This window comes from Ochlerotatus camptorhynchus, unplaced genomic scaffold, assembly GCF_037179485.1.
Source record: "Ochlerotatus camptorhynchus isolate MF236.1 unplaced genomic scaffold, CSIRO-AGI_Acam_v1.1 ptg000100l, whole genome shotgun sequence".
NCBI classification, from domain to species: domain Eukaryota; kingdom Metazoa; phylum Arthropoda; class Insecta; order Diptera; family Culicidae; genus Ochlerotatus; species Ochlerotatus camptorhynchus.
In genome coordinates, this window is record NW_027040590.1 from 556,338 (window position 1) to 582,361 (window position 26,024).

At 38.2% G+C, this 26,024-nt stretch overlaps 1 protein-coding gene and 1 long non-coding RNA gene across 4 annotated transcripts in view; one reads left to right on the forward strand and one right to left on the reverse strand.

Moving 5' to 3' along the window:
• The window catches only part of LOC135698993 (uncharacterized), a 580,872-nt gene that overhangs the window by 67,331 nt on the left and 487,517 nt on the right, over positions 1–26,024 (reverse strand). For all 3 annotated transcript variants that reach the window (XM_065219163.1, XM_065219164.1, XM_065219162.1), the window contains one exon: positions 11,122–11,255. In XM_065219163.1, the coding sequence (XP_065075235.1) occupies positions 11,122–11,255 (134 nt within the window). The remainder of the gene's footprint in view (positions 1–11,121; positions 11,256–26,024) is intronic.
• LOC135698994 (uncharacterized) overlaps positions 1–26,024 on the forward strand; it is a 35,746-nt gene that overhangs the window by 7,840 nt on the left and 1,882 nt on the right. The gene's annotated exons all lie outside the window — the stretch shown is intronic.

Consider the following 26,024-nt stretch of genomic DNA (forward strand, 5'->3'; position numbering starts at 1 on the left):
TGAACACTGGAAGGAAGTTCTTATTGAAATAATTCGGAACAATTCCAAAGGGAATAAGCTGCACGATTTGCGTTACTCATCAGATAAGACTTTGCGTGCCTATGCTTCTCAAGCGGAAATCAAAGTAATAGCTACCTTTTCTGCCAAATTGTATGTCTCCAAAGACAGGCCAGTTTACTTGCAAAAGTTCTATGTAATTGAAGACAAAAGGTCATTGTTGAGCTTTCAAACGGCAGCCCGGTATAGCCTTTTGGAAATTGGATTGAGAGTATCGATTGGCAGTAACGGAAATATTTGGCAATGTGAACTTTCGATGGTGAATGCTGTAGCAGATTCTGCCGCAGTAGAATTTCCAAAATTCAACGTTTCTCCAGTTCTTTTACATTACGATACTGATATACCTCCATCTAGAAACGTATATACACATATACCGCCAGCTTTCAAAGGATTGGCCCAGCAGAAACTCAATGAGCTCTTATCATCGGGAATCATTGAACTGGCCACAGAAGATATGGACAAATCTTTCTGTTCTTCACTGTTAGTTGTGCCGAAAGGCAAAACTGACATTCGCTTGGTTATTGATTTAAGAGGTCCAACCCGATGTGTTCACAGGACACCATTTAAGATGCCGACTTTTGAATCTATACTAATGGATTTGCATGGGTCAACCTGGTTCTCAACCATCGATCTCAAAAATGCATTTTTTCACGTCGTGCTTGACGAGCGCTGTCGACATTTGACCAATTTTTTCTCATTTACACAAACATTAATGAGAAACAGCGTTAGAGTAAAAATAGCTTTCCGACGGAGAGTCGTTGTCAGCGCCAATACGCTTCGTGCGACATCATTAGAGCATATTAAATATTACGAAACGCATAGCATTAAAAAACTATGTAATGAACAGGTTCACCGGGGTCTTCGCGGTTTTATTTTAAACAAATTTCTATGCAGGCATTTTTCAATGACCACGATTTGTTTTTACGCGTTTATTTTCCTGGCTGTTGCAAAACTTTTGTGAGACTTCTTTCCGGATAATACCCAGTAATAGTCTGAACATTTATCCTGAATATGCTTCGTGAGAATCAGAGCATGAGCATCGCGTTGCTTTTGCTTTTATGTGGGCATCCACATCATTCAAGAGTTTTGCTGATGCTTCGAGTACCGTCGAACAAGATGAACGAATATGAGAGAAATGATGCGAATATCAGTACCCTTGATCCAGTGAACTTTATTGATATCTCTCCGAAAATCCGTGAATATCAATAAAGTTATCTAACATTTCACGACGTTTCCTGAACTTAGACAAAGATTCCTGTACTTTTAAGAAGACTCTCAAAGCCTCTATGAAGTTCCTTGAATAATTTTCCATAGTTAAAAACGTTTAATTTTTCCATTGCTTGCTGAACTTGAATTCCAAATAATGTATACAATTTTCCGTAGTCATCTACAAGTTTCTCTGAGCTTATTAAGATTCATAATGTTTTTTTTTTCGATCGCATAACATCCATCCACTTCTCCCATCTTCCGGAAAGAACCTGAACATTTTCAAGGATTTTTCCTGAACATAGTGGCGAAACAAAACTCCCAAAGTTACACAGTTTCCTAAACTGATACGAAATTTCCTGATCTTCTACGTAATCTCCTGCCTGAACATCTACAAATTTTACCAAACTACTAAAAATTTTGATGAACTTCTAGAAAGTTTTCCGAAATTTATCAAAGTTTTCTGATCTTTTACAAAATACCCTGTAGTTAACTTCTACAAAGTTCACTGCACTATTATAAAATTTCTTAAACTGTTAGGATTTTCGGTGATTTTCTGCAATGTTTCATGATGTTCTACATTTGTCCTGAGCTTCTACGGAATTCAATAAACTAACCAATTCCATTAACAAAATGCCCTGCAATTTAGAGAAAGTTCTGGAACACAATTATGAAGTTTCCGGAGATAAAACCAGGTTCCCTAAACTTCAACAAAGGTCCCAAAACAGAAGTTCCCACATCTATGAAGGTTTCCGAATTTTAACAAAGCTCTCTGAATTTATACGAAATTCGCAGAAGCTCTGTGAATTTCTCCAAATTTTTCTTAAATTTCCTGAATTGCTACGCTGTCACGCTACATCAACAAAGTTGCTAAAATTTAGCATTCTCAGAGTTAACTGAACTTATATTTGCTTTGTTTCTAAAAAATATCCTCTTCTAAAAGTAGTTCCCTAAACTTCCACGAAGTTGTCTAAAATTGTACGAAGTATTCTGAAGTTCCTAAACTTTTACGAAGTTTTCTGAAATCAAATGAATGGCTCTTGATTAAAAAGTAGAAGGGTCTGTGCCTAGGGGCACGAACGGAAGCTCGACGTAGGACCACTCATGGACGGAATAAATGTGAACATTTAGTTCTTTTAATTGATCAATCATCAATTATCTTAACTCTTTCCGTTTTTTATTTGTAAGCGTATCAAATTTATAGTATTTATTTCAAAGAAAAAGTGGATGAAGAGAATCCAAGGGACTGTCAACTTGAGTATTTTCTATTCATCTACCCGACTTTAAAAGGTGTATTTTGATTTTTTTTTTGTTTTTTAATGAATTTTTAAGTTTTGTGCATTTTGGTATTAAAGTGCATTCAATTTTGGACAATGCTGATCATTCACCAGTTTTTCAATAGTTTCTTGTTGAAAATCAACATTCTGAATCATTGTTATCGATGCGTTGCCATATTTCTGATCGATTGGTGATAAAATTATTGAAATTGGACCAGGGGCAGCTGAGTTATTAACGTTCAAAATCTTTCTTAATTTGTTACATGTTCCATTTTCGGTTTTCACATAGTGTACACCCATATAGAAATCAAAGACGTAGTCCTACGTCAAAAAAGTTCTCTGATGTGACGTGATGTTATGTTTGCCAGCCAAATTCCACAATAGTCCATGCAGATCATGATGATTATGGTGGATGATTTCTCTCATGAAAGTATTTGTAAAAACTGTTTGTTCGTGTTTTAGGATTACATTGATTATAAACTAACGGTTACAGGTAATTCATGCCTGTGAACGTAAGAAATGGTTAGAAAATAACAGAAAGGGATAGCTATGGAAGCCAAGATATAAGTCGGCGACATATAGAAGTTCGTCCAGAAGGAGTTAGCATTTTACAACATTTCGCTAGCTCATCTAAGCAAGGACTCTAATAACTGGAAATACTGAGTCTTTTCATCAGTCGAGACTAGCTTCATAACTTACTTCCAACCGTTTTAACAATGCATTTCAATGGTTTTTCGATCACCTATGAATGATAGACATCTAACGACGTTCAACCTGATTTTCATCTACGTACCATCTAAGATACGTTAAGATACGTGATTATAAAATTTGATAACGGTTCATGGTTTGTTTCACTGCTTGTACAACAATCATATACAAAAAGTGAAATCTGTGTGCAGAAATTTTGATAAATCAGAATACATGGCAAACGAAGGGAAGAGATATATTTCATAAGATGCGAAAGTTCGGGATTCAAATCTTGCTACAGATATTTCAAGAAATATTTAAAGGAGTAAAAGTGTCTCAAATTAAAAATTCCGTTATACACACGATCCCGGAATTGATAAAAAAAAAAAAATCACGTGTCTCGGGAATCCTGGAAAATATCAAAATCCCGGTTTTTTTTTATCCCGGAACATCCCGGGATGGACGCTCTAAGGATCAGCAAGTCAACGGTGAGTCGTATGATTAAACGTTACTACGAAACTCTGAGCATCGAACGGAAGGAGAAATGTGGTCAGAATGGATGTTTTATTAGTGATTCGGATCACAAGCGTGTCGTGGAAGCGTTTAAGCGGAATCCCAATGCACACTGAGGACAAAATCAAAACAATGTGTTAAAATTCAATAACTTCGGTGCTCGCTGGAACAAGAGTTAGGGTAAGGTGAGGTTTTTCACAGTTTTGCCCTAAAATCTCCTTTTTTGCATGATTTGAATGCTGTATCTCAAGATACCGATGATATAGACGGATGATTTCTTCGGCAAAGTTGATTAGGAAGTCAAGGACTGTTAGATTATGGACAGAACAATTCGGAATTCTTCCGCTAGGTAGCACTAGTGAGCATTCGAAGTGTATATGTTTGTGCTGCTGTATCTCAAGATCCTGACTATTTAGACGGATGATTTCTTCGGCAAAGTTGATCAGGGGGTCAAGGATTGTTGGATGATGGACAGAACAATTCGGAATTCCTCTGCTAGGTGGTGCTAGTGAGAATTTGCAGTTAATATGTTTGTACTGCTGTATCTCAAGATCCTGACTTTTTAGACGGATGATTTCTACGGCAAAGTTGATCAGGGGGTTGGACAGGACAATTCGAAATTCCTCCACTAGTTAGTGCTATCTATGATCTTCTCTGGCTATTACGTCACAACTGTAACTTAACGCCTGCTCTCATCTTAGTGCTCTAGATGCACTTCCACAGTTGTTAATTGAAAACTATTAGAATGGCTATTTTTTAGTCTCTCGTTCCAGCGAGCACCGAAGTTATTGAATTTTAACACATTGTTTCGATTTTGTCCCCAGTGTGCAATGCTTCGGTCAGGGATGAGGCCAAAAAATTGAATCTGTCCAAGTCTATCGTTCAGAGAGCCAAGGACCAGGAGAGACTGCATACGTAAAAAGTGCAGAAGGCTCCTAATCTTGACAAACGGCAAAATACGGTGAGAAAGTCACGGGCCCGGAAACTGTACACCCAGATGCTGACGAAGCCTCATTGTCTCATCATGGATGATAAGACTTGCGGCAAGGCGGCCTTCTGGCAGCTCCCGGGGCTACTGTTCTTCACCGCTCAGCACAAGTTTGATGTTCCGGAGGAAGTAACGAAGCAGAAACTTTCAAAGTTTTCCAAGAAATACATGATTTGGCAAACGATCTGCCAGGCATGGAAAATCATTTACATTCATTTCATGCATTCATTTACATTCATTTGCCTCTAACTTTTTTCATCAACAGCATTTCTCAAAATAATGCGCAGAACTTTTGTAGACTTTGTTATTAGCTACAACTTTTGTTAAAAACTCAAGTCTGTATCTCTTATGCATCATGAATTAGAGCGGGCAGAACTCGTTACTGTTTTTCAGTGAATGTAAAATACATTCACTAAAAAAAAATAGTGGATTCTTTTTGCTCTGGTTCGTCATGCATAAGAGATACGGATTTGAGTTCTTAACAAAAGTTGTAATTAATAATAAAACCTACAAAAGCTTTGTAAATCATTTTGCGGAATTCTGTTGATGAAAAAAGTTAGGGGCAAATGAATGTAAATGAATGCACGAAATGAATGTAAATGATTTTCCATGCCTGCGATCTGCTCATGTGGCAAACGGAGTGCACCGTTCGTGACTACCAGGACTGTAAACGGGGAGATCTACCTCAAGAAGTGTCTACATAAGCGTCTACTTCCTCTGTTGAAGCACCACGAGGGCCTTACGATCTTCTGGCCGGATCTAGCTTCGTGCCACTATTCGAATGTTGTCTGGAGTGTACACTACGAAAAAGACATGTAAATTTCAGTGCCCTGAGACCGACACATGCAAGCGGCTCTTTTGACATAAGAATCAGTTGAAAAGAACGAGAAAATCGATGCAATCAAGCGCACTTTTCGTCGAGTTGCATATTTTTCAGCTTCAGGACACTTAATTTTACATGCCATGTTTTTTTACGTTCCATGATTTACGTCAAAGTTGAATTACGTCTCATGTAAAAATAATAATTTCTAAGGGTGTGCTTTTGTACCCAAGGACATGAACTAAGGCCCATCGAAAAATAATGGGCTATTATGAAGCAGACACTACGGAAGCCTCCCAAGGAGGTCAAATCTGAGGAAGACATGAAGAAAAAGTGGGTTTCCGTACAGAAAAGGCTGCAGCCAAATGTTGTACAGAACCTAATGAGTTGAGTTTAGCGTAAGGTGCGAGCGTACGGTTATGGTATTGAAAATGAATGAAGTAAATATGTTAATAGCTTCATGATCCATGAGCACACCGAAGCTTGATCCGACGAAAATCCGTTCAGTACAAAAATGTTTCAATCAGTTTGATTTGTTTTCGTCATCTGAAAAAAATATCCAAAAGTTATATACTTTCGCCCGATCTAGGTGTTCACTTTGCGGACACAATTATATAGCCTCTTCACGTAGCGACGAGGTAACATCCATTAGTGCCTTCGACCAATTTAGAGGATAACTTCGACTTTACCTGAAACAGCTGAATTGGTGATTTACACTTCACCTTGATTCACTACTCGCACTGTATTCTGTTAAAGTGTATTCCATAGACACTTCTGGTCTACACGCTCGCCTGAGATAAAGTGAACGATGGCCGTTCTCTAAGCATCGCAGAACCCTTCAGCTCATCACCCGGGACTCCGTGTCACCATTTTGCCGCGGCCTTGCCGCCTTATTCAGCAGTCGGCCGTTAAGCATGACCGTATAGTCTGCCCAGTGGGTTTCACCGCAAGTGTTACACACATTTATTTGAATGCTCGATCACATGGTGCATATTTAAAATATTGTATTGGACCTTTGTAACAGAATGGTTACAAAACATATTCGACTCGTTCAACGTACTCCCACCTGTGCAGCAATCCGATACGGCGTTCCAACTGGTTGATCTCGGAACAGCATTTAGTGGTCGACCGATAAGAAAATGTGTGAGAGGTTGAGGGTCGTTGGGATCATCGGAGAGTGGAGAAATCGGCCGTGAGTTCATGCAGGCCGCCACTTGTGCGAGAACAGTACTCAATTCCTCAAACGTGAAACGAGCATCACCTCCGAGTTTGCCTAAGAATGCTTTCACCACCTTCACTCCTGCCTCCCAAAGTGCACCGTGGTGTGGTGATCGAGCAGGAATGAACATCCGCTCAATACCCTTGTCGGAGAAGAAGTCTGCTACATCGTCGTCCAGTTCGGTTGCGTTGATTTGTTGGTATAGTTCACGATATTTTCTTGCTGCTCCCCGAAGGTTAGTAGCGTTGTCGGAGTAGATTTTGCTCGGCAATTCATATCGGCTACTAAAGTGGGTGAAAGCAGCAATGAATGCAGAAGTGCTGAGATCGGACTCTGCTTCAATATGCACGGCTCGTGTCGAAAAACAAATAAACAGTGCGATGTAACCCTTGCTAGGTACAGCGCCACGCATTCGTCGATTGATGATGTTGATTGGTACAGCATAGTCAATGCCGGTGATGGAGAAAGGCGGATTCGGTTCCAGACGTTCTGCAGGTAGCTGACCCATCAGCTGACGTAGTGGTACTGGTCTCACACAAAAACATTCGACGCAAGCTCGGCAAATCTTCCGGGCAGCACTCGTTCCGCGAACAATCCAAAAACGTCGTCGCACAGCTTTAAGTAATGACTGTGGACCACAGTGAAGCTACTCGTGGTATGGAGAATGAGTGCAGTGAGAGCTGAGTGACGAGGCAACAAGATAGGATGCTTCGTATCGTAGTTGAAATCCGACAGCTGCAGCCTACCGCCCACCCTGAGGGGATGGTTTTCATCAACAAACGGTTTTCATCCTTGATTTGCGCGCTGTTCAAGATCAGATTGGAGAGGAAGTTATATTCCTCCAACGGTGGAAGACCTTCTACCGACGTTAGGGCATCTTATATCACATTCTTGAACTTTGTTCAATCGATATTACGGGTAAGATCGTACGCGACGTTAACGGATTCCGACGGATTGAACCGACTGGCAACTGAAACTTTGATCGGCAAGTGATGACTACCGTGGGGATCCTGGATTACATTCCACGTGCAATCCAACGATAATGAATTAGAGCAAAGTGTGAGGTCTAATTTACTTCCATTCGAGGATGGACCAGCCATTGTTAAGTATTGTCATATTGAAGTTGTCACAGAGGTCATATATCATAATACAACGGTTGTAATCATACAGTTCCCCCATCCTGTACCATGAAAATTAAAATCTCCCATAATCAACCGAGGATTTGGAAGAACTGAACAGATATCTGAAAGTTGTTTTTGATTAATTGAAACTCGGGGATGAATATACCCTCCCCATGGACATGGAGGTTGACGGTACTGAAACAAAGGGTTATGTTTAATTTCTTTATATTTGCAACGATGATGATTTCCTATAGTGACACATATCACCTTCTTAATGCTTCAGTATACCTCAAACGATTAATTCTTGGTTGTTAATATAACTTCCTTGATGAAATCGGCTGCTTCATGCAGACTGAGCAATTCTAATTATAGTATCAGATTTGATCTGTATACCGAGGAACTGGGAGGGCTTATTCGAAACTTCTCACCAATTAAGTAATGATTTTTGAGTAAATTTTGCATTTAATTATATTAATACTTTATTTTTAGCATACGATACAAAAGTGCTCGTTTTTGCGTAAAATAATCAATATTTATTTTGTAATTACGTTTAAAAGTTTTTTTTTGTGATCTGAAAATTTTCCCAGTTTGGTTAGAAGTTTCGAAGCTAACGCATGTCCGCAGGCCTAATAGAAAGATAGGCAGAAAAAGTGATTTTCGGAGTTTTATTCGTTAGGTGTTGTAGTGGAGATTTGTGTTGTTGGATGCAGGAGGAGATTGGAGGGCGGGTGTTTGACGCATAGAGCCTGTCAATTTCGCTTTCAGAGTGTCGCAGTCAGCGGTTTTATGATTCGTGAGCGCTCGCGATTCGTAGAACCGTTGATTGTGACTGCAAGTGGATTTGGCAGGTTTTGTGAGTCAAACGCTTGCTTTTTGGCCTATTCTTGTGTCTAACATGTGCAGAGTATCATTATAGGGTCTAATGGTTTTGAGATTCCTGGTTGCATGAAATATATTTGTGAGAATATCTTTTTGAGATTTTAGTAGTCACGTTTTGTTTGTAGTTTATATTTTATTTCTTTCATGTAATTATCGTAAATAATAGTTATTCAATAATAGATAGTTCATCCATATATTCGGACTTTGACGCGAAGCGCTGTGGATTATGAGATGCTTGATGACCCTAGAGGGATCGATTTTGCTTACTGAGCAGAAAATCTTGGATTTAATTTCAAGTTCTTCCACAGCACAATAAATCGCCACCATCATTTGTATATTTGATATTGAACATTAACCTTGGAAACTATTTGCATATCAAGCGAAAACGTAGTCCTGTATTGTCGCGAAGCGTTATGGTTCTGAGATGCTCGATGACCCTGGAGGAATCGTTTTTGCTTACTGAGCAGAAAATCATGGGCTTAATCCCAAGCTCTCCGTCATGACTCTTAAAATTCATGATCAACAAACAAAATGAATATGTTCTTTCGATAGCCGGCTATCGATAGATTAAATAAACAACAAATAAACAATACATACTTTTGGTTGCATCGCCAACTTGAGGTGAATCCTAACCGAATACCCTACCCAACCCTCCAACTCCGTAGCACTTAGGAGGGTGTCGCTAAGTCGGTGGCCTCTCGTTAAGTAAGTACTACATCAACATTTCCTTCCCTATCCCTAGTTATGGTAAAGATGGGCGTGGCCGGGAATAGCGACAGTCATGCTTCTGTTACTCTTGTTTAGATTGGAACCAATGTTTACTCCCCAGCATTATTCCTGAAAGTAGTCTAACTGAGAATTTCAGAAGAGACGTGAGTGTCGCTAGTATCCAATCTACGAAGTATATCATAACAACGCTAACGCTAACGCTAACGCTAACAATTATATAGCCTCTTCACGCATTGCTGCCGTGTGAAAAGGGGCTACATAATTTTCGTATCGTACATTAAGAAGGAGTATATAATGAATGTTTATAGCACAAGTTTAAAGCTCTAAGGTTTCGAAGGTTTTAAAATTTGCATCATGTTAAATCCATTCAGATAAATATACAGTATGCCCGATGTAGCAATCATGGCTGAAGGTTCCATTTTTGATTAGTGAAATTTCCATATGCCATTATAGAAACAGAGTGCAGTGAAAATAAATGGCAGAAGTCAAGATCTATTGTTGAATAAGGCATGAAAAAGCGAAGCAATATGTTTGAAGCAATCACCTTCTTGAAAGTCAAATTGGCACATTCCGTACGATCTCTTATTGTAACTTAAACATACAAAATATCATTATCACAACTTATGATGCCATAATACCATAAAATATTTTTTTAAGCAAAATGAATGGAAGTAAGGGTGGTTGAGCATATTTAATATCACTCAATGACGCATGTTTCTAATTTCAAGCGGCACCTTTAATTTTCAGGTAAAAATAATACATAGATCGATTGAATACAGATCCATGTTCCATTAGTCCAGACACATTTCCGAAACCAAATATGCTGAAAGCCTAGATGAATTCACCAGAAGTTGTTGTGCAATCACATCCTGTCGAAATGAATTCCTACTAACGTCCAATCACTTTCCTACTCCACATTTCCTGTGAAGCATTTATCGTAAATAAAAAAATCCGGAATCCCCCGCGTAAGCACCAGTACTCGGATTTCGAGTTTTTACCTCCACGAAGCAAAAACGAAGAAAAAAAAATCAGCAAACCAAAAGCGTAAGTACTTGTAGCAAAGCTCAAAGCTCCATCCGCCGGGGCAAAAAAAAATGCGCGTCGAAAATCGAGCTATGAGCTGAATCCTCAGAAAGAGAGAGAGGACCGAAAGAGCCGACCAGATACTTGAAGCGTGAAATTGTGCCTGATTGGGAAGTGCAAATTCAATTATATTTTAAATAGGTTTTGAATCCAGTTTGAGCTTTATGCCTCGATTCTCGTGAAAAAAGGCCAACCCATCCCCCATTTCCAAGCTGACGACGACGACGACGACGACGACTTTTGGGCGAAAGGCAGCCGGCGCCACGATGATCAGAAGGATGCCCTCTCGCACAAAAGGCACTGGAGACATTCGCATTTTCCCTGGGTTCCGAAATTGAATTTGCTCCTGCTTAGTGCTCACACACTCACACCCACGACGCGACGGTGCCACTGGAGGGTGACATTTTGCGGCGAGGTAAACTTAATTTGAATTTTGGTTTTCCAGAGCCCCGGGGTAGATCGATGGTGGAAATGGGAAATTAATTCTTTTGGTTCATTCAACTGATGATCATTTGATATGTTCAAATTTTATCGACTCTTACCTGCATATCGTTAATCGTCCACGTCAGGTTGGCAGCCGGCTTGGAGTTCAGGGAGGAACAGTTGGCTCGCAGGATATCCCCGGCCCGGTACCGCATTTGCGTTCCTATCATCGATGGCTTATCCACTGGCGGTTCTGTATGTGTTGCCAGGGCGATGAAATCACGTTCGCAGCGGGAGGAATAGAGTTGGTAGAATAGCATGAATTAGATTTTAACGAACTGTTGCTTGTGATGCAGATGATTTCGATTCGAAACAAATAATGTGTGATTTTGGAAAATGTTTTATTAAGGTGTGGTGGTTTTCCTATTTCCATGGGACATTTTAAATCAGTGGCAGGCCCAAAAGTTGTGATCATTGATGGGTCGTTCTTTTGGGACTTTAAAATTACTTTTTATTATAGAAAGATAACGTAAAATCTAGTGGAATTCACAGTTATCCCATCGTAAAAAATATAGTTTAATGCTTTTAATCTTCTAATCAAATTGCAAAATGTCCACACCGTAGAGTCACACTCCGTGTTTTCAGTGAAGATGCACTCGAGAGCGCTCTCAAGTGCACCTTCAGGGAAAACCTAGAGTGTGGCTTTGCGGTGCGGAAATTTTGAATTTTGTTTAGAATGATTAAACAATCTATTTTGAAATGAGTTAACTGCAAATTCAATTGGATTTATCGTAAGCATTCTATATTAAAAAGTAACGAACTGGTTTTGATTGTGATTTATCAGAAAATTTCATCAAAATACAATGTCTGTATGTCTGTGGTGGAAGGCAAGCAAATAATTTCAGCAACCATCCGTAACTAATTATAAGCCCAATAATTAGTCCAACTCTTGCACCACAAAGCAGCATCCTGGATGAACACGAACCACATTAGTAATCAGCAGATCGATTCAGCTGGACGAGTTGCACGGGCATGAATATGAAATTCTGGTTCATCGATAGCGAGTATTTCCAGCCCAAAACGCAAACCGGTTGGACATGAGTGCTTCCGAATAGAATGAAACATTACTCATATGTTTGTTGCTATTAATGGTTGCATTTTTCATTTATATATGTTTTTTTTCTTCACAGTAACTTTTGAAAAGGGTGTATTAAAAAAAATTGATTACATTTCTTCAAAAAATCATAAGACGAAAACTGTTGATCTGATCAAGATGACATCTGAAAAAAAGTTGTTGGTAATTAAATTATCTTTAAGTACAAAATCCATTGAAATAAAAAAACTTAGCAAATTAATACTAAGAAAACGTAAAACGTCGATTATCTCAAAACAGTTTCCCTTCTAACAAAATAATTTTTTTATTAAGAAAACTGAAAAAATGTTCTAAAACTTGGTAAAAAGTATAGACTGGTAACTTGCTTTAAAAAAAACCCATTTATTTTGTTAATTTTAAAGTTTATGAAATTGCATTATTTATATTAAAATAATAATTTCTTTGAGTTTTGCACATAATTAAAAATATTTTTTTTTATAAAACCATTTTTCCAAAGTCTAGTCGTTTTCAAGTTAAAAATAATTTTTAACATTTTATACCATTTTCAAATGTTTGTCGTGATGTCAAGCAGCAAGATGTGTTTTCCATGATTGTATATTACAAAACAAACAATTCATTCGCAGATATGGTAGCTGTCAGACCCGTTTATATTTAGACGCAGCGGAAGAGAAACAAGTTTATAAGTAAATATTCTTCAATATATCCAAATAATCAACAAACCGCCTAACGTGCCTTTTTTCTGACCTCTATTAGTTGTATACCTGGGTAGAATTGTGTTTAACAGATGCAAAAAATATAAACAGGTAAGCTAATCCCAGGTAACCAAAAGTTACATTCAACGATAAAACTCACTTCCAAGTTCCATAAAGTTCACATAAAGTTCCGACAGAGCCTTCAAGTTCCATAAAGTTCAAATAGAGTTCCTGTAGAGCTTTCAAGTTCCACAAAGTTTAAATAAAGTTCCGACAGAACTTTCTTCCCAAGCAACCAAAAACTCCGCATTCAACGATAAAACCCACTTTCAAGTTCCATAAAGTACATACAAAGTTCCAACACAACATTCTGGCTACTTTAGAAGCTATAGAAAGCACACGAAGAACTTCAAGCTCCAAAAAATTCCGATGCGTACTCCTAGCAACTTGAAGTTCAAAAAAAGTTCCAAAAAGCATCCCTTAGCACTTCTGAGGAACTTCAGGCAAGGCTGAAAACATGACCACAATAAAGTACCGAACAAGTTCCCTGCGGAACTTCTTAGCAACTTTAAAGTATCTTTAAAGTTCCCTGTGGAACTTCTTAGGAACTTGAAAGTTTCTAAAAAGTCCGTCTTAGCCCACATGAAGCAATCCGCACAAGTCTTTATTATTAACAAAATGTAATGATTTAGGGTTTAGCGACTTTGCAGTCAATTTAATTATTTATGAGAAAGTTTGAACATACTGAGAGATAAGCACATATCATCGGTAAGAGACGTGTGTTTGAGAAAATTTGCAAAAAAATCTAAGGGCACCGATGGGATTCGAACCCACAATTCCCATTCAGTACATGGGTGCACGCCGAAGACCTGGATTTAATTCTTCAAACAGCTCCAATACTACTACTAATGCTGATAAATCAATAAAAGGTTTAGGTTTAGAAATAACTTTCATAAAGACTTTACTTTAGAATTAACTTTCATAGAAATACGAACTAAATATAGAATTGGTGTACAGGGCAAAACCTTTTTCTAACTTATTTTCTAAAAGATTTCGTTTAAGTTCCGCCAGAAGCTGCTTGGAATGCTCTTAATTTAAAATCATGGAAAAAAACATCTCGGTGCTGGATATCACGACTAACTTTTGAATATGGTATAAAATGTTGAAAATTATTATTACTATTATTATTAATTCGCATAACGTGAGAATGACTGGATTTAGGAAAAATGTTTTAATGTGCAAATTTATTGAAAATTAGGCGAAAAAGTCTAATCATTATTATTCTACTTAAAATATGCAATTTCATTAGCTTTAAAAATTAACAACATATTAAAAAAAGTCTAATTTTTTTAAGCAAGGTACCAGCCTAAACTCTTTACAAAATTTATAACATTTCTTCCGTTTTCTTGATAAAAAAAATTTAAAGATTGATGGGGGTTGCTTTCAGATAATCAACGTTTTACGTTTTTTTTTTAATTAATTTAGAAAGTTTTTTTTTATAGTTTTTTTTCCTTAATGATAATGTAACTACCTACATTGTTTTCATATATCATTTTGATGAGATCAATAGTTTGCATGTTACGATTTTTTGAAAAAAAATATAATATTTTTTGGAGTTGGTTGGAAATGCTACCATGAAGCTTTAGTGTGATGATTTATTAGCTAGAGAATGATTTTTAGAAGAAGGTAGGTGGATAGTTCTCTCGGGAGTAGCGGGAGTAGCCGTCAACAATGCTGATGATGGTACAGCACGCAACAACCACCCTACTGCTTTCTCTCTGAGATGATCACGTTGGTCATGACGAGAGGAGCAACACAATAGTTGGGTAAAGAAGAACTGCATTATAACACACCATCGACTGGAAATGCTCTCGCAACGTGGGGCTTTAGGTAGTGATGAAAACGTCGCTAGAACTATTCCACAGCCGCAGTCAGTTTATGAGCAATAAGAGGGACGCACATTTTTGCCTGTGGACTTGGAGACATACTTCAAGTCCCCGCGTACATCGTACGGGTTAGGCAAAAATGTGCGTCTATCTTGAAAACCTGTCGCATTAATGGCCCTTCGCTCATTTTCAACTTCTATTCAATTTTCATACTGCCGTACTCTAACGGAACTATCCACCTACCCTCTTCTAAAGATCATTCTCTAGCTAATAAATCATCACACTAAAGCTTCATGTTAGCATTTCCAACCAACTCTGAAAATCGTTAACTTCGCGTATGAAGTAACATACATAAAAACACTTTGAATATAATATTTTTTCATTAATACGCCCTTTTCTATGAGTCAGTGAGTAGAAAAAAAATCACACTTAGATGAAAAATGCAACCATTGATAGCAGCAAACATGTGAGCAAAATGTCATTCAAATTGGAAGGGGTCGAGACAAAATTGACATATTTTTTAACGTTTTGGGCTGGAAATGCTCTAGTGCCATCGTGGTTTTCGCTGTACGTCAATGATACTCACTCACTCGAGGTGAGCCATTGAGTATGCTATTTCAGAAGTTTGAAACACCGCAGTCTACCATTGGGGGGAAATTTATGATTTGCCGTTCGGCCGACACACGGGCCTCTGTCAGTATGATTTGTGACGCTTTAATTAGTATTCTGGCAGAAATTCTATGGAACTCAGCAGTCTCTCTCATTTCTGATCATATAAAATGTACGGTCATCAACGGCTAAAGCCTAGGCTAAAGCAATGCCTTGTAAATCGCGAATACAGATCTGCATAGTTTTCACGCCAACTGACGAAACTATCAGACGTGACCTTCTCCGATTATCATGACAGTTTTCTTTGTAACTTGGTAACTTTGTCAAGCAGTTCTGGCGTGACTTTCTACCAGCGATTTCTCAAAACTGCATCAATGCATTACTATTTGCTTATGGCACGAAATATGGCTACTTTTCTAGTGATTAAAAAATCTCAAATCACTCAGAGTTTGGAGGAAATGCTATACCAACATGGAGCTTTAGTACGATAATTTGTTAGCTAGAGCCAGTTCTGAAGATACTACCCAAGTAACAATCTAAATGCTTGGAAGATTTATTCCTATTTTAGCATTGTTTTATCATAGCATCCCTTCCAGCCTGTGGTTGTATTACGGTTTTGTGTGCTTGTCATAAAATCAGGCCGTCAAGTCGTCTATAAAACTGTTTTATGACTACTAAATTAAAACTCAGACTTCATAGTTTTAACGGTAGCTGTAAGGTGGTTCTGCATCACTACTTATAACTGAAGAATAAAACCAAAACAAAACATACAATTATGTTTTATGGTACACTTTTTATGACCGATATAAAACTTGAAGCAGTCTTAGACCTTCATTAAAGCTTCATTACAACTATCATCTTTATCAGAGGCCTAAGATTCACAGATAAGAAATATACTGCTACAACAAAAAATACTCTGAAATTTTTTATCATTATAAAAAACAAATCTATTCAGATATATGAAATGAAAACCCCTTCAGTGCTTCTGAACAAGATGAAGATGAGACGATCGACAATATGAAACTCCTGGAGGAACTACAGTTATACGATCCCTACATAAGGCACAGTGCGGTGAAGGAGCTCTTGAAAATATTGAACAAGCGGCTTTCCGATACACTTCCGAAAGATCCACGAACCCTTCTTAAAGCAACGCCGACAGTTTCACTAAATCCGTTTGGAGATGGCCAGTATTGACATCACGGCTTTGAACCTTGTATTGAAAAAGCTTTTAGTGGATCCAATAAGCATTTCTTACATCTTGATTACAAGCGAAAATAGGAGGATCGCTTGGAATGTTGACTTTTTGACAGGTGGTCATGGTTTTTGTTTTGTTTTGATTCGCTGTACCGAATAAAACCAGCAAGCTAGTTATATAGCTTAAATATAACTTAACGCTCTCAATTTGGACTACGAAATGCTAAGATACAACCATTAGGTTTATGTTATGCTATAGAATTCCAATCTAGGAGAATATGTTATATTGAGGTATTTTTAAGGAGTAGCAAGTTATAACGAAAAAAATGTCGCCGTATGAACAAATTTCACACATTATGAATAATTACGCTCTAATTGATAGGCAATAAAACACTTTCATACATCTATGTATAATTAAATAATATGTGACTGTTTATTGCTCAACAGTAGTAACAGTTTTGTACTAAATAGATAATCTTTGAATGACTCTTTAATGCATGGTGCTAATGCAGACAAATTAAAAATATCCCTATATTTTAGTATTCATATGGCGCACTAAATTTATGCTCCTATTTGGTATAATAATCACCATAAATATTGCACGGCATGCTGTGAAGCATATACAGATTGGTTTAAAATTATAATAAAGTCGTCTTATTTTCAATGTACAATAATATCAGCCATTATTACCAACTGACAAGGATCATGATTTCACATCAAACATCGAAAGAATAAAACCACAATAAAATATTTCTCAATATTAACTATCATCCAAAAACCCCAACTTAAAACCTTCAAAGTTGTCAAAATGTTTTGCGTATCATGTTGTATCAACTTCTTCAGGAGCGATTTATGCGGTTGTAATATAGTTTTATGGTAGTCATTAGAAGGCTGTTAAAACTTTCTGACCTGGAGGAGGTTTTATGTTTTCATTTTTAACAATCACGATAAAACTGACATAATGTGATAAAACTGACATAAATCCTATGCTCCTAAAGTAGTTCGCATATCAAGTTTTAATGACTGCATTAAAACTGGGCCAATTGGCCATGACATGGCTGTATTGCGGTTCTCAGGAGATTGTTAAAGCAATGTGGTCGTCAGTGAAGGTTTTATAATTTGGTTATATCAACTGCTATAAAACTTAAATAAAACAAAAATTGTTGCTTGGGTAGATTGATAGTTCCGCTAGAGTACGGCAGTGATAAAATTGAACAGAAGTTGAAATTGTGCGAAGGGACATTAATGCGACAATACTAATCACAATAAAATCCGAGCTACTCGCACGCAAAGTTGGCAAAATCGCTAAAAGTTGCCAAATCAACCGTTACAAATGTAATTAAAGTGTTTGGGGAACGTTTGTCGACAGCCAGGAAGTCTGGATCGGGGGGAAATCGAAAACCGGAAGCCGCTGAGATGACAAAGAGAGTTGCCGGTAGTTTCAAGCGAAACCCAAACCTCTCTCTCCGAGATGCCGCAAATAAGCTGGGTGTATCGTCTACAACCGTGCATCGAGCCAAAAAACGAGCCGGACTATCGACTTACAAGAAGGTAGTGACTCCAAATCGCGATGATAAACAAAATACGACGGCCAAAGCGCGATCCCGGAGGCTGTACACGACGATGCTGACGAAGTTTGACTGCGTGGTAATGGACGACGAAACCTACGTCAAAGCCGACTACAAGCAGCTTCCGGGACAGGAGTTTTATACGGCAAAAGGAAGGGGAAAGGTAGCAGATGTTTTCAAGCACATGAAACTGTCGAAGTTCGCAAAGAAATATCTGGTTTGGCAAGCCATCTGTACCTGTGGCTTGAAAAGCAGCATTTTCATAGCTTCCGGGACTGTCAACCAAGAAATTTACGTGAAAGAGTGTTTGAATAAACGTCTGCTGCCTTTCCTGAAGAAACACGGTTGTTCCGTACTGTTTTGGCCGGATTTGGCATCTTGCCATTACGGTAAAAAGGCCATGGAGTGGTACGCCGCCAACAACGTGCAGGTGGTTCCCAAGGACAAGAACCCTCCCAACACGCCAGAGCTCCGCCCAATTGAGAAATACTGGGCTATTGTCAAGCGGAACCTAAAGAAGACCAAAAAAACTGCTAAGGGCGAGCAGCAGTTCAAGGCAAACTGGCTTTCTGCGGCGAAGAAGGTGGACAAGGTGGCTGTACAAAATCTGATGGCAGGGGTCAAGCGTAAGGCCCGGCAATTCGGATTTGGAAAAGCGGAAGCCTAACTGAATATTTTCCCTGAATACTAATTGAACTTGAAAAAGAAATTTAATGTGATTTTTTAAATAAACGATTTCACCGATTTACACGCGTTTTCCCTTGACCAAATTTTGACCGTATCACCCTTTAGTCGAAATATATTGTTAAAGAACATTTTCTAATATTTCATGACCAATTTTTTAAAAGGGCTTAAGCTTTTGTACAAAAAGAAGTCATCATTATCATAAAGTTCACTGTTGGATGAACGTAAAACTACATTCGTTTATGCTTTATTCTAAAGTAAGTACCTGGGTTATGACGATTATAGAAGCATATGCGTAAGTATGTACCTACGCATATGCGCGGATGAGTTTAATTTATACCTAAGTCTGTACTTAACCTACTGTAGTGTCAATTTGAAGCCATAGTGTATTTTGTGTAGCTTTTATTTAAACTACTACAGTGTAATTCAAATTTACGGTTGAGACCAAGTGTGAGCATGGATAATAGAACCATTATTGATCTATTAGACGCAAAATTAAGCCATTGAATTCATTTGTGAAAATTATAATATCTCGGTGGAAAAACGTAAACGTCTCGATGAAAAGATCCATAAAATCGTTACTAAATACATCAACAAATGGTATGTAGCTAATCGCACGAAAGAGTGATTTGAGTCGTATTTTCGGAATTGGCTTGATGGAGAATTTGGCATCGAGGAATTCATCGAACAGGAGCAATGTGTTGCCTCAACCTCGGCCTCGGGAACAAAACGTGGACGACCTTCAAAGCCTTTCTTGGATTTGAGTGAAAGAGGAAAACGTCGCGTCATCCAGTTGATCCAAAATTCGATACCATCGAGAAAGCTTTGTTATTCGCAAGACGGACCGCTTATAATCGAAAGGATTTTAATTTAGTTAAAGTTGATGGGCATATTTAAAAAAAAAAACAAAAAAAGCTCTAAAACCATGCTGGCTCAACTAACTGATCAACGAGGAATGATGTCACCAGAAGAGGCTTTTAGAGTACTTATCGAGGCTGGATTGAGTAGATTTCAATACGAAGTAATACATAATGAATCACCTTCAAGATTTCCACCTTACTATGTGATCAGAGCAGTGAAAAAAATATGCGCCCCTCCTAGTGAATTCATCGAAGAAAGTGCATTGAAAATAAAAGTGAAACTCCAGGCGCTGATGGAAAATACAGTGAAACGAATCGTCCAAATAATTGATGCAGAGATCAACGAGTAGATCTAGTTTGTACGGAACTGGTTCTTCTATGTAGCTGGGGTATGGACGGATCAACTGGATATTCGTAATATCATCAAGTGCTACCAGAAGGATGTCAGGACGATTCAGATGTATTTTCGTCCACTTTAACACCAATTCAGTTGTTCATGTACAATGATCGAAAGGAAATTATGTGGTTTAATCCCATGCCTCAAAGTATTCGATTTTGTAGGCCATTCATCCTTGAATTCATTAAAGAGAGTAAAGAAGTTATTCTGGCTACAAAACAGGATGTAGAAAAAGAAATGAGTGAACAAGTTTATACTTGTTGATTTTGATTTTGTCCTCAGTATGATAGACGGAAAAGTCTTAACTTATATCACTGGAAATTCGTCGATGCAGAATTGTCCAATATGTGGGGCAACACCAAATGTAATGAATGATGCAGAGAAATTCGAGGAAGGATTTATATCAAACGAAGAAGCCTTGCATTACGGCATATCTCCACTTCATGCTTGGTTAAGATTTTTCGAATGCCTTTTGCATATTGCATACAGAATGGATATCAAAAAATGGAAGGTAACGAAACCGTTCAAAGAACTATATGAACAAAGAAAAAAACATGTGACGACACAGCTTTACGAAAAATTTGGAGTAAGAGTAGATCAACCACGATCGGGTGGAGCAGGTACCAGTACTACAGGAAACGTTTGTCGAAGAGCATTTGGAAATCCCAAGCTTTTAAGCTCCGTGCTGAACATTGATGAAGAGTTAATTTTCAGATTCCGGAATATTTAATTGCTATTAACTGCCAAGAGCCAATAAACCCGGAAAAATTTGAACCATATTGCAAGGAAACATATAGGCTTTATCTTAAATTGTATGATTGGTACAAAATTCCTGCAACCGTGCATAAAGTTCTCGCTCATGCCGGAGAAATAATCATACATTCACCAGCACCACTTGGTTCATTAGCGGAAGAGGCAGCAGAAAGTCAACATAAACAATTGAAAAAATATCGAACCCATCATGCAAGAAAACGATCAAGAGTAGAAAATTTACATGATGTCTTTATTCGTGCCATTAATGAATCGGACCCACTGATCAGTTCCATTTGGATGGCAAAAAGACGACAGAAAAAAAGTATCCCTGGATTATCCCGACATCGTGAAAAGTTTCATGATATTTGAAAATTCTGTAAGTGATTCAGTAGTCGATACTAATAACTTCAATGCCTTGGAGGAACTTATGAAAGCAGTCGATGAAATTGAAGAAGAATTTGTTCATGATGATATTGTAACAGAGGAATAAAAAGAAATTCGTTGAAACATATTTGATTTTGATGATTGTAAAGGGTGTCCACGATGAAATTGCCACACTATGAAATTGCCCTAACTTTTTAACCGTTGGGTAGAATTTAATGAAAATTTGGATGGATTTAGTTCATAGTGCATTATTTACATCCTGCAAGTTTTAAAGTCCTGTGATCAAAACTCGCGGAAATGGAGTCGAAAGAACAGCTCGTGCGTGATAAAATCTTGCGCATTCATCACGAGAACAAGGATCTCTCGCATCGTTCCATCGCTAAAACGTTGGGAATCGCGAATTCCACGGTGTCGCGAGTGATTAAGCGGTTCGAGGAACGGTTGACCACCGATCGGAAGCCCAGAAGTGAAGGAAAAAGTATTCCGTACAACACCAAAAATCACAACCGCGTAGTTGGGGCCTTCAACCGAAATCCGAACGCCTCCGTTAGGGATGTGGCTAAGAAGCTGCACCTAAGCCGAAGTTTTGTCCAGAAGGCCAAAACTAAGGCTGGGCTTCGAACGTTCAAGGTACAAAAGGCCCCTAATCGCGACGAGAAGCAGAACAAGTCCGCCAAAACCCGTGCCAGGAAGTTGTACCTCAACATGCTGACGAAAGTTGAATGCTGCATCATGGACAACGAAACATATGTGAAGGCCGACTTCAAACAGATCCCCGGAAACCTGTTTTTCACGACCAAGGATAAGTTCAGCGTTCTGGAGCATGTCCGCACTCAGAAGATGTCCAAATTTGCGAAGAAATTCCTGGCTTGGCAAGCCATCTGCACGTGCGGGAAGCGGAGTGCACCTTTCGTGACCCAGGACACGATGAACGGACAGGTGTACATAAAAAAAATGCCTCCAGAAGCGGCTGCTTCCTCTCCTGAAGGCCCACAACGTCCCAACAATCTTCTGGCCGGATTTGGCCTCATGCCACTACTCCAAGGACGTGCTGAAGTGGTATGCGGACAATAAGGTCAATTTCGTGCCAAAAATGTTCAACCCTCCCAACACTCCGGAGCTCCGCCCCATCGAGAAGTACTGGGCGATTATGAAGCAGCACCTTCTTAAACGACCTAAGGGAGTGAAGACAGTCGAGGAACTGAAGAAAGTATGGGTTTACATGCAAAAAACGGTTGATTCACAGGTTGTGCAGAATCTTATGGCCGGGGTTAAGGCCAAGGTGCGGGCATTTGCGTATGGACTGTAAATAAAATACGAGTAAAATGGTAAAATGAAGTTTAATAGTTATTTCTCAATCCCTGAAAATTTGATGGCAATCGGATGAAAACTCGAATTTTGCGAATCAATTTTGTGTGTGGCAATTTAATCGTGGACACCCTTTATCATGGCTTTTTTTATTTTTTTACAGAAGATTTGTTGAAAAAAATAAACATATTTCCAAAAAAAAAGGTTTTTTTTTTATTTTTTACGGTGTTCCCCCCCAATGAAACCATGGTAGGTTGTCTTTGATCAATAGATTTTATTCTCTGAAAACAAGCTTGAAACTGTAACTGTTATAAAATCGTAAAAATTAAATTTTAATTAATCAAAAGTTAGGCCCTTTTCAAAAGTTTGTCGTGAAAATGTTGAAAAGTGATAACGTACACCTTATATTGATGAAACAAAGCAAGAATAATAGCAGAAATTGTGAAAAAATGATAGAAATATTTTTGACCGCCTGGTTGTATGAAAATGCCCCATAGTGCAGTGTTCCTATTAATGGAGGATGAGTTTTCTAAAATTGTATGCAATTTTATTACAATTCAATATTTTTCTATCAAAATAAAGCGTGAAAGCTATAGATTGACGTATAAAAATTGTGAGTAGATCGTATATGTATGTATTAATTATTAAATTGGCTTAGTACCTCTACTACTGGCTCACCCACCCTACATGCATTCCGGGTGGTGAGCAAACATGATGAAGAAAAAATCACAAAGCCCCGTCTTGGTACGAGTGTATTGTTGAAATGTAAGTATTATTGACAATAATCATAACAATCAACTCGTATATACATTGAAATACATATATAAAAGGGAAGGGACGGTCCAACAGGGCACCCGATTGAAGCGATTTGGACGGGGAGAGTGGAAATGCTAGCTCCCTGTTGATAACATTTCGTGGATAAAGGGCGGGCTCTTCTCTTCACTCATTGGAGCATCTTCCTGTTTGGGGTTTTGTCTTTTGACCAATTTACTGATCAAGTTGCTGGAAGGAGATTCTTCCGTAGATGCGTATAGGCGACTTTGCCTATCTACTATCTATCTACTCAATCCGTTATTGGCCCTTCTTACAGCGACATGTTGAGGACAATCAGAGGTTATTAAGCGTGATTAAGACAAACAGAGAAGAGAGCCCACTGTTGTCGGACTTAGTTTCCGTGCTACAATGGGTGGTAAACCACTATCATCATCGAGGAAATCCAACATAAATATTAGGGTATATCGTCACAAGTACAACTATGTTCAAAAGTTTCAATAACGTGTAACTATTCGTTTGTACCGGCAAGTACAGTAGTAAAAAAACCCTCGAGCTGGGGCTCAGGGTCGGCTTATTACTTGGTAGTCCAAGGGACTTCTTGGACAAGATGTGCCGTGTACGATCACCTGATTAGATATTATTGTGGAGTATGAACTGAAAGATATGGTTTGGCGGGGAAACTATGGTATTTATTGTGAAAAGACTGTCTATTGTGATCTATAGGTTAGTTTTATTGGGCAAAATACTGTCAGTGTGAGCTTTTCTTTGATACGTTCCACTGGTACCTTGCTGCTGATGCCGACGATCTGGCGACGTTCTGCAAATACTCGCTGCTACATTTCCAACTTCTCTTTGGATTTTTTTCCCAAAAGTAATTCTGCGTAGGTGGAATGGCAATTCAATACTCTGCACTTTTGGAATATTAGGATGATAACTGAATTTTTGAACAAAGTACGAATTACACCGTTATTCAGTTTAATAATTGGAATAGATTATAAGTTTCCATTTTTAATTGATACTTACATCGAGGTTCATCATTGAAAACTGGAAAGCCCTTTGCTTGACAGCATCGGTTTCAACATTGTTTTCAAATAAACAAAGGTATACAAATCTTAAAATTCTCTTTGTTGTTATTGGAGTTTTTAACAGTTTTTTTTTTCTTTTTTGACGAAAATTTGTAATTTTTCGTTCAATTTTTTTTTTTGGGAAAGTCATTCTAGTTTCCAACAACTTTGTCTCAGATGTCATTTCAATTACAAGAGCCGTTTTCGTGCTATAGTATTTTGCAATAAATATCTGAAACGCCTTTTTGAAAAATTAGGCGTGAGTCAAAATGGCAGAACTCCGACACAAACTTGGTTCATTTCCCTTAGTGAACAAGTATGCGAAGATTCATGGAATTCGGAGAGGGTAAAATAAAATTGGTTTGTCTGTTAGCGTAGCACTACGCTAGAACTGATAGAGAACTTGGTAGAAGTTCTGTTAGTGCAGCAAATAGGAGTTAAGCTAACTTTGTAAATGATTAGCAACCTTTCAGTTAATACCGTAGAAGTGCAGAGAATTTTGTAGAACTTTTGTAAGTTCAGAAAATTGTCTAGAATTTCATCAAACTAACTTAATTTAGCAGAAGTTCGGAGAATTTCTCTGAAGTGCAAAGATTTTGAACTGGGACTTCGTAAATATCAGGGACATTATAGAAATTCCGGAACAATCAGGTTGCTATGTGTATACGATATTGACCAACGTGAGTTACTCAGAGTTACTTAAATTTAACTCCGAGTTTACTCATGATCGAAAGCTGTCTTACCCCCAGCAACACATACTATATAAAAACTCTTTACGAAATCAAAGGCTAAGCTACAAAATGGAACCAATGTTTCCAATTCAGACAAAGAGCAGGGAATAAATTTAATTATTATATTATACTGTCAAAGTTACCCGCATTTCAAAGATACCCCTTTTAACGGTACTTTTATTAATCTTATTGGACATTTCAAACCCAGCTACAAATCGATCTGGAAAATTCTTGCCGTTAACCTAGCAACTGCTATTCTTCACCTGTTAAGCAGCAGCATCGTTTCTCATAAAATGTTTCCTTCCATCAGGCAGATCAATGCCCACTGGGAATATGACCATCATTATCATCATCACCATCATCATCATCTTCAGCCCGATTCACCAACGACATCAAATTATATCGAGTGTAAAATTAAAAGAGACATTTTGCAACAACAAAAAAAAACGGAAAATTGCCTGCCAATCCTTGCGACCAGAAAACGATCCCCGCAGTTGCCAACCGTGGTCGGTTGGTCTGGCAGTGATGAGATGGCCAGATGCAAGAAGTCGAAATCCCTTGACAACGAACAAGAAGAAGTGGTAGAAAAGGAAAATATTGCCACATAAAAGGAAGGAAAATACTTTTGATGTGTACTGCTCGGTTGCTGCATTGGTACTTGCTTTTCTTTAAACAGGGTTTTTTTTTTCATGTCTGAGTGATCTACAGAGGCCGATGATGAAAGATAGGCACAATCACAAGACGTACGTAAGTGAATTCTTCTTCAGACGAATTTCACGCTAACTCGACAAATGGTTGGCAGCACCCTCTCAGATTTCAATGAAACTCTGTGAGTGCATAGATTTCGTCTACTCAAGAAACTTTGCATACTTATTTTCTTAAAAAAAATCTAGACCAACATTTGGAAAGGGCAGAACCTTTTTGTCAACATTTTCTTCAAAACATTATAACTCAATACAGGTCGGACTCGATTATTCGGAGACTCGATTTTCCGGGGTTCGATT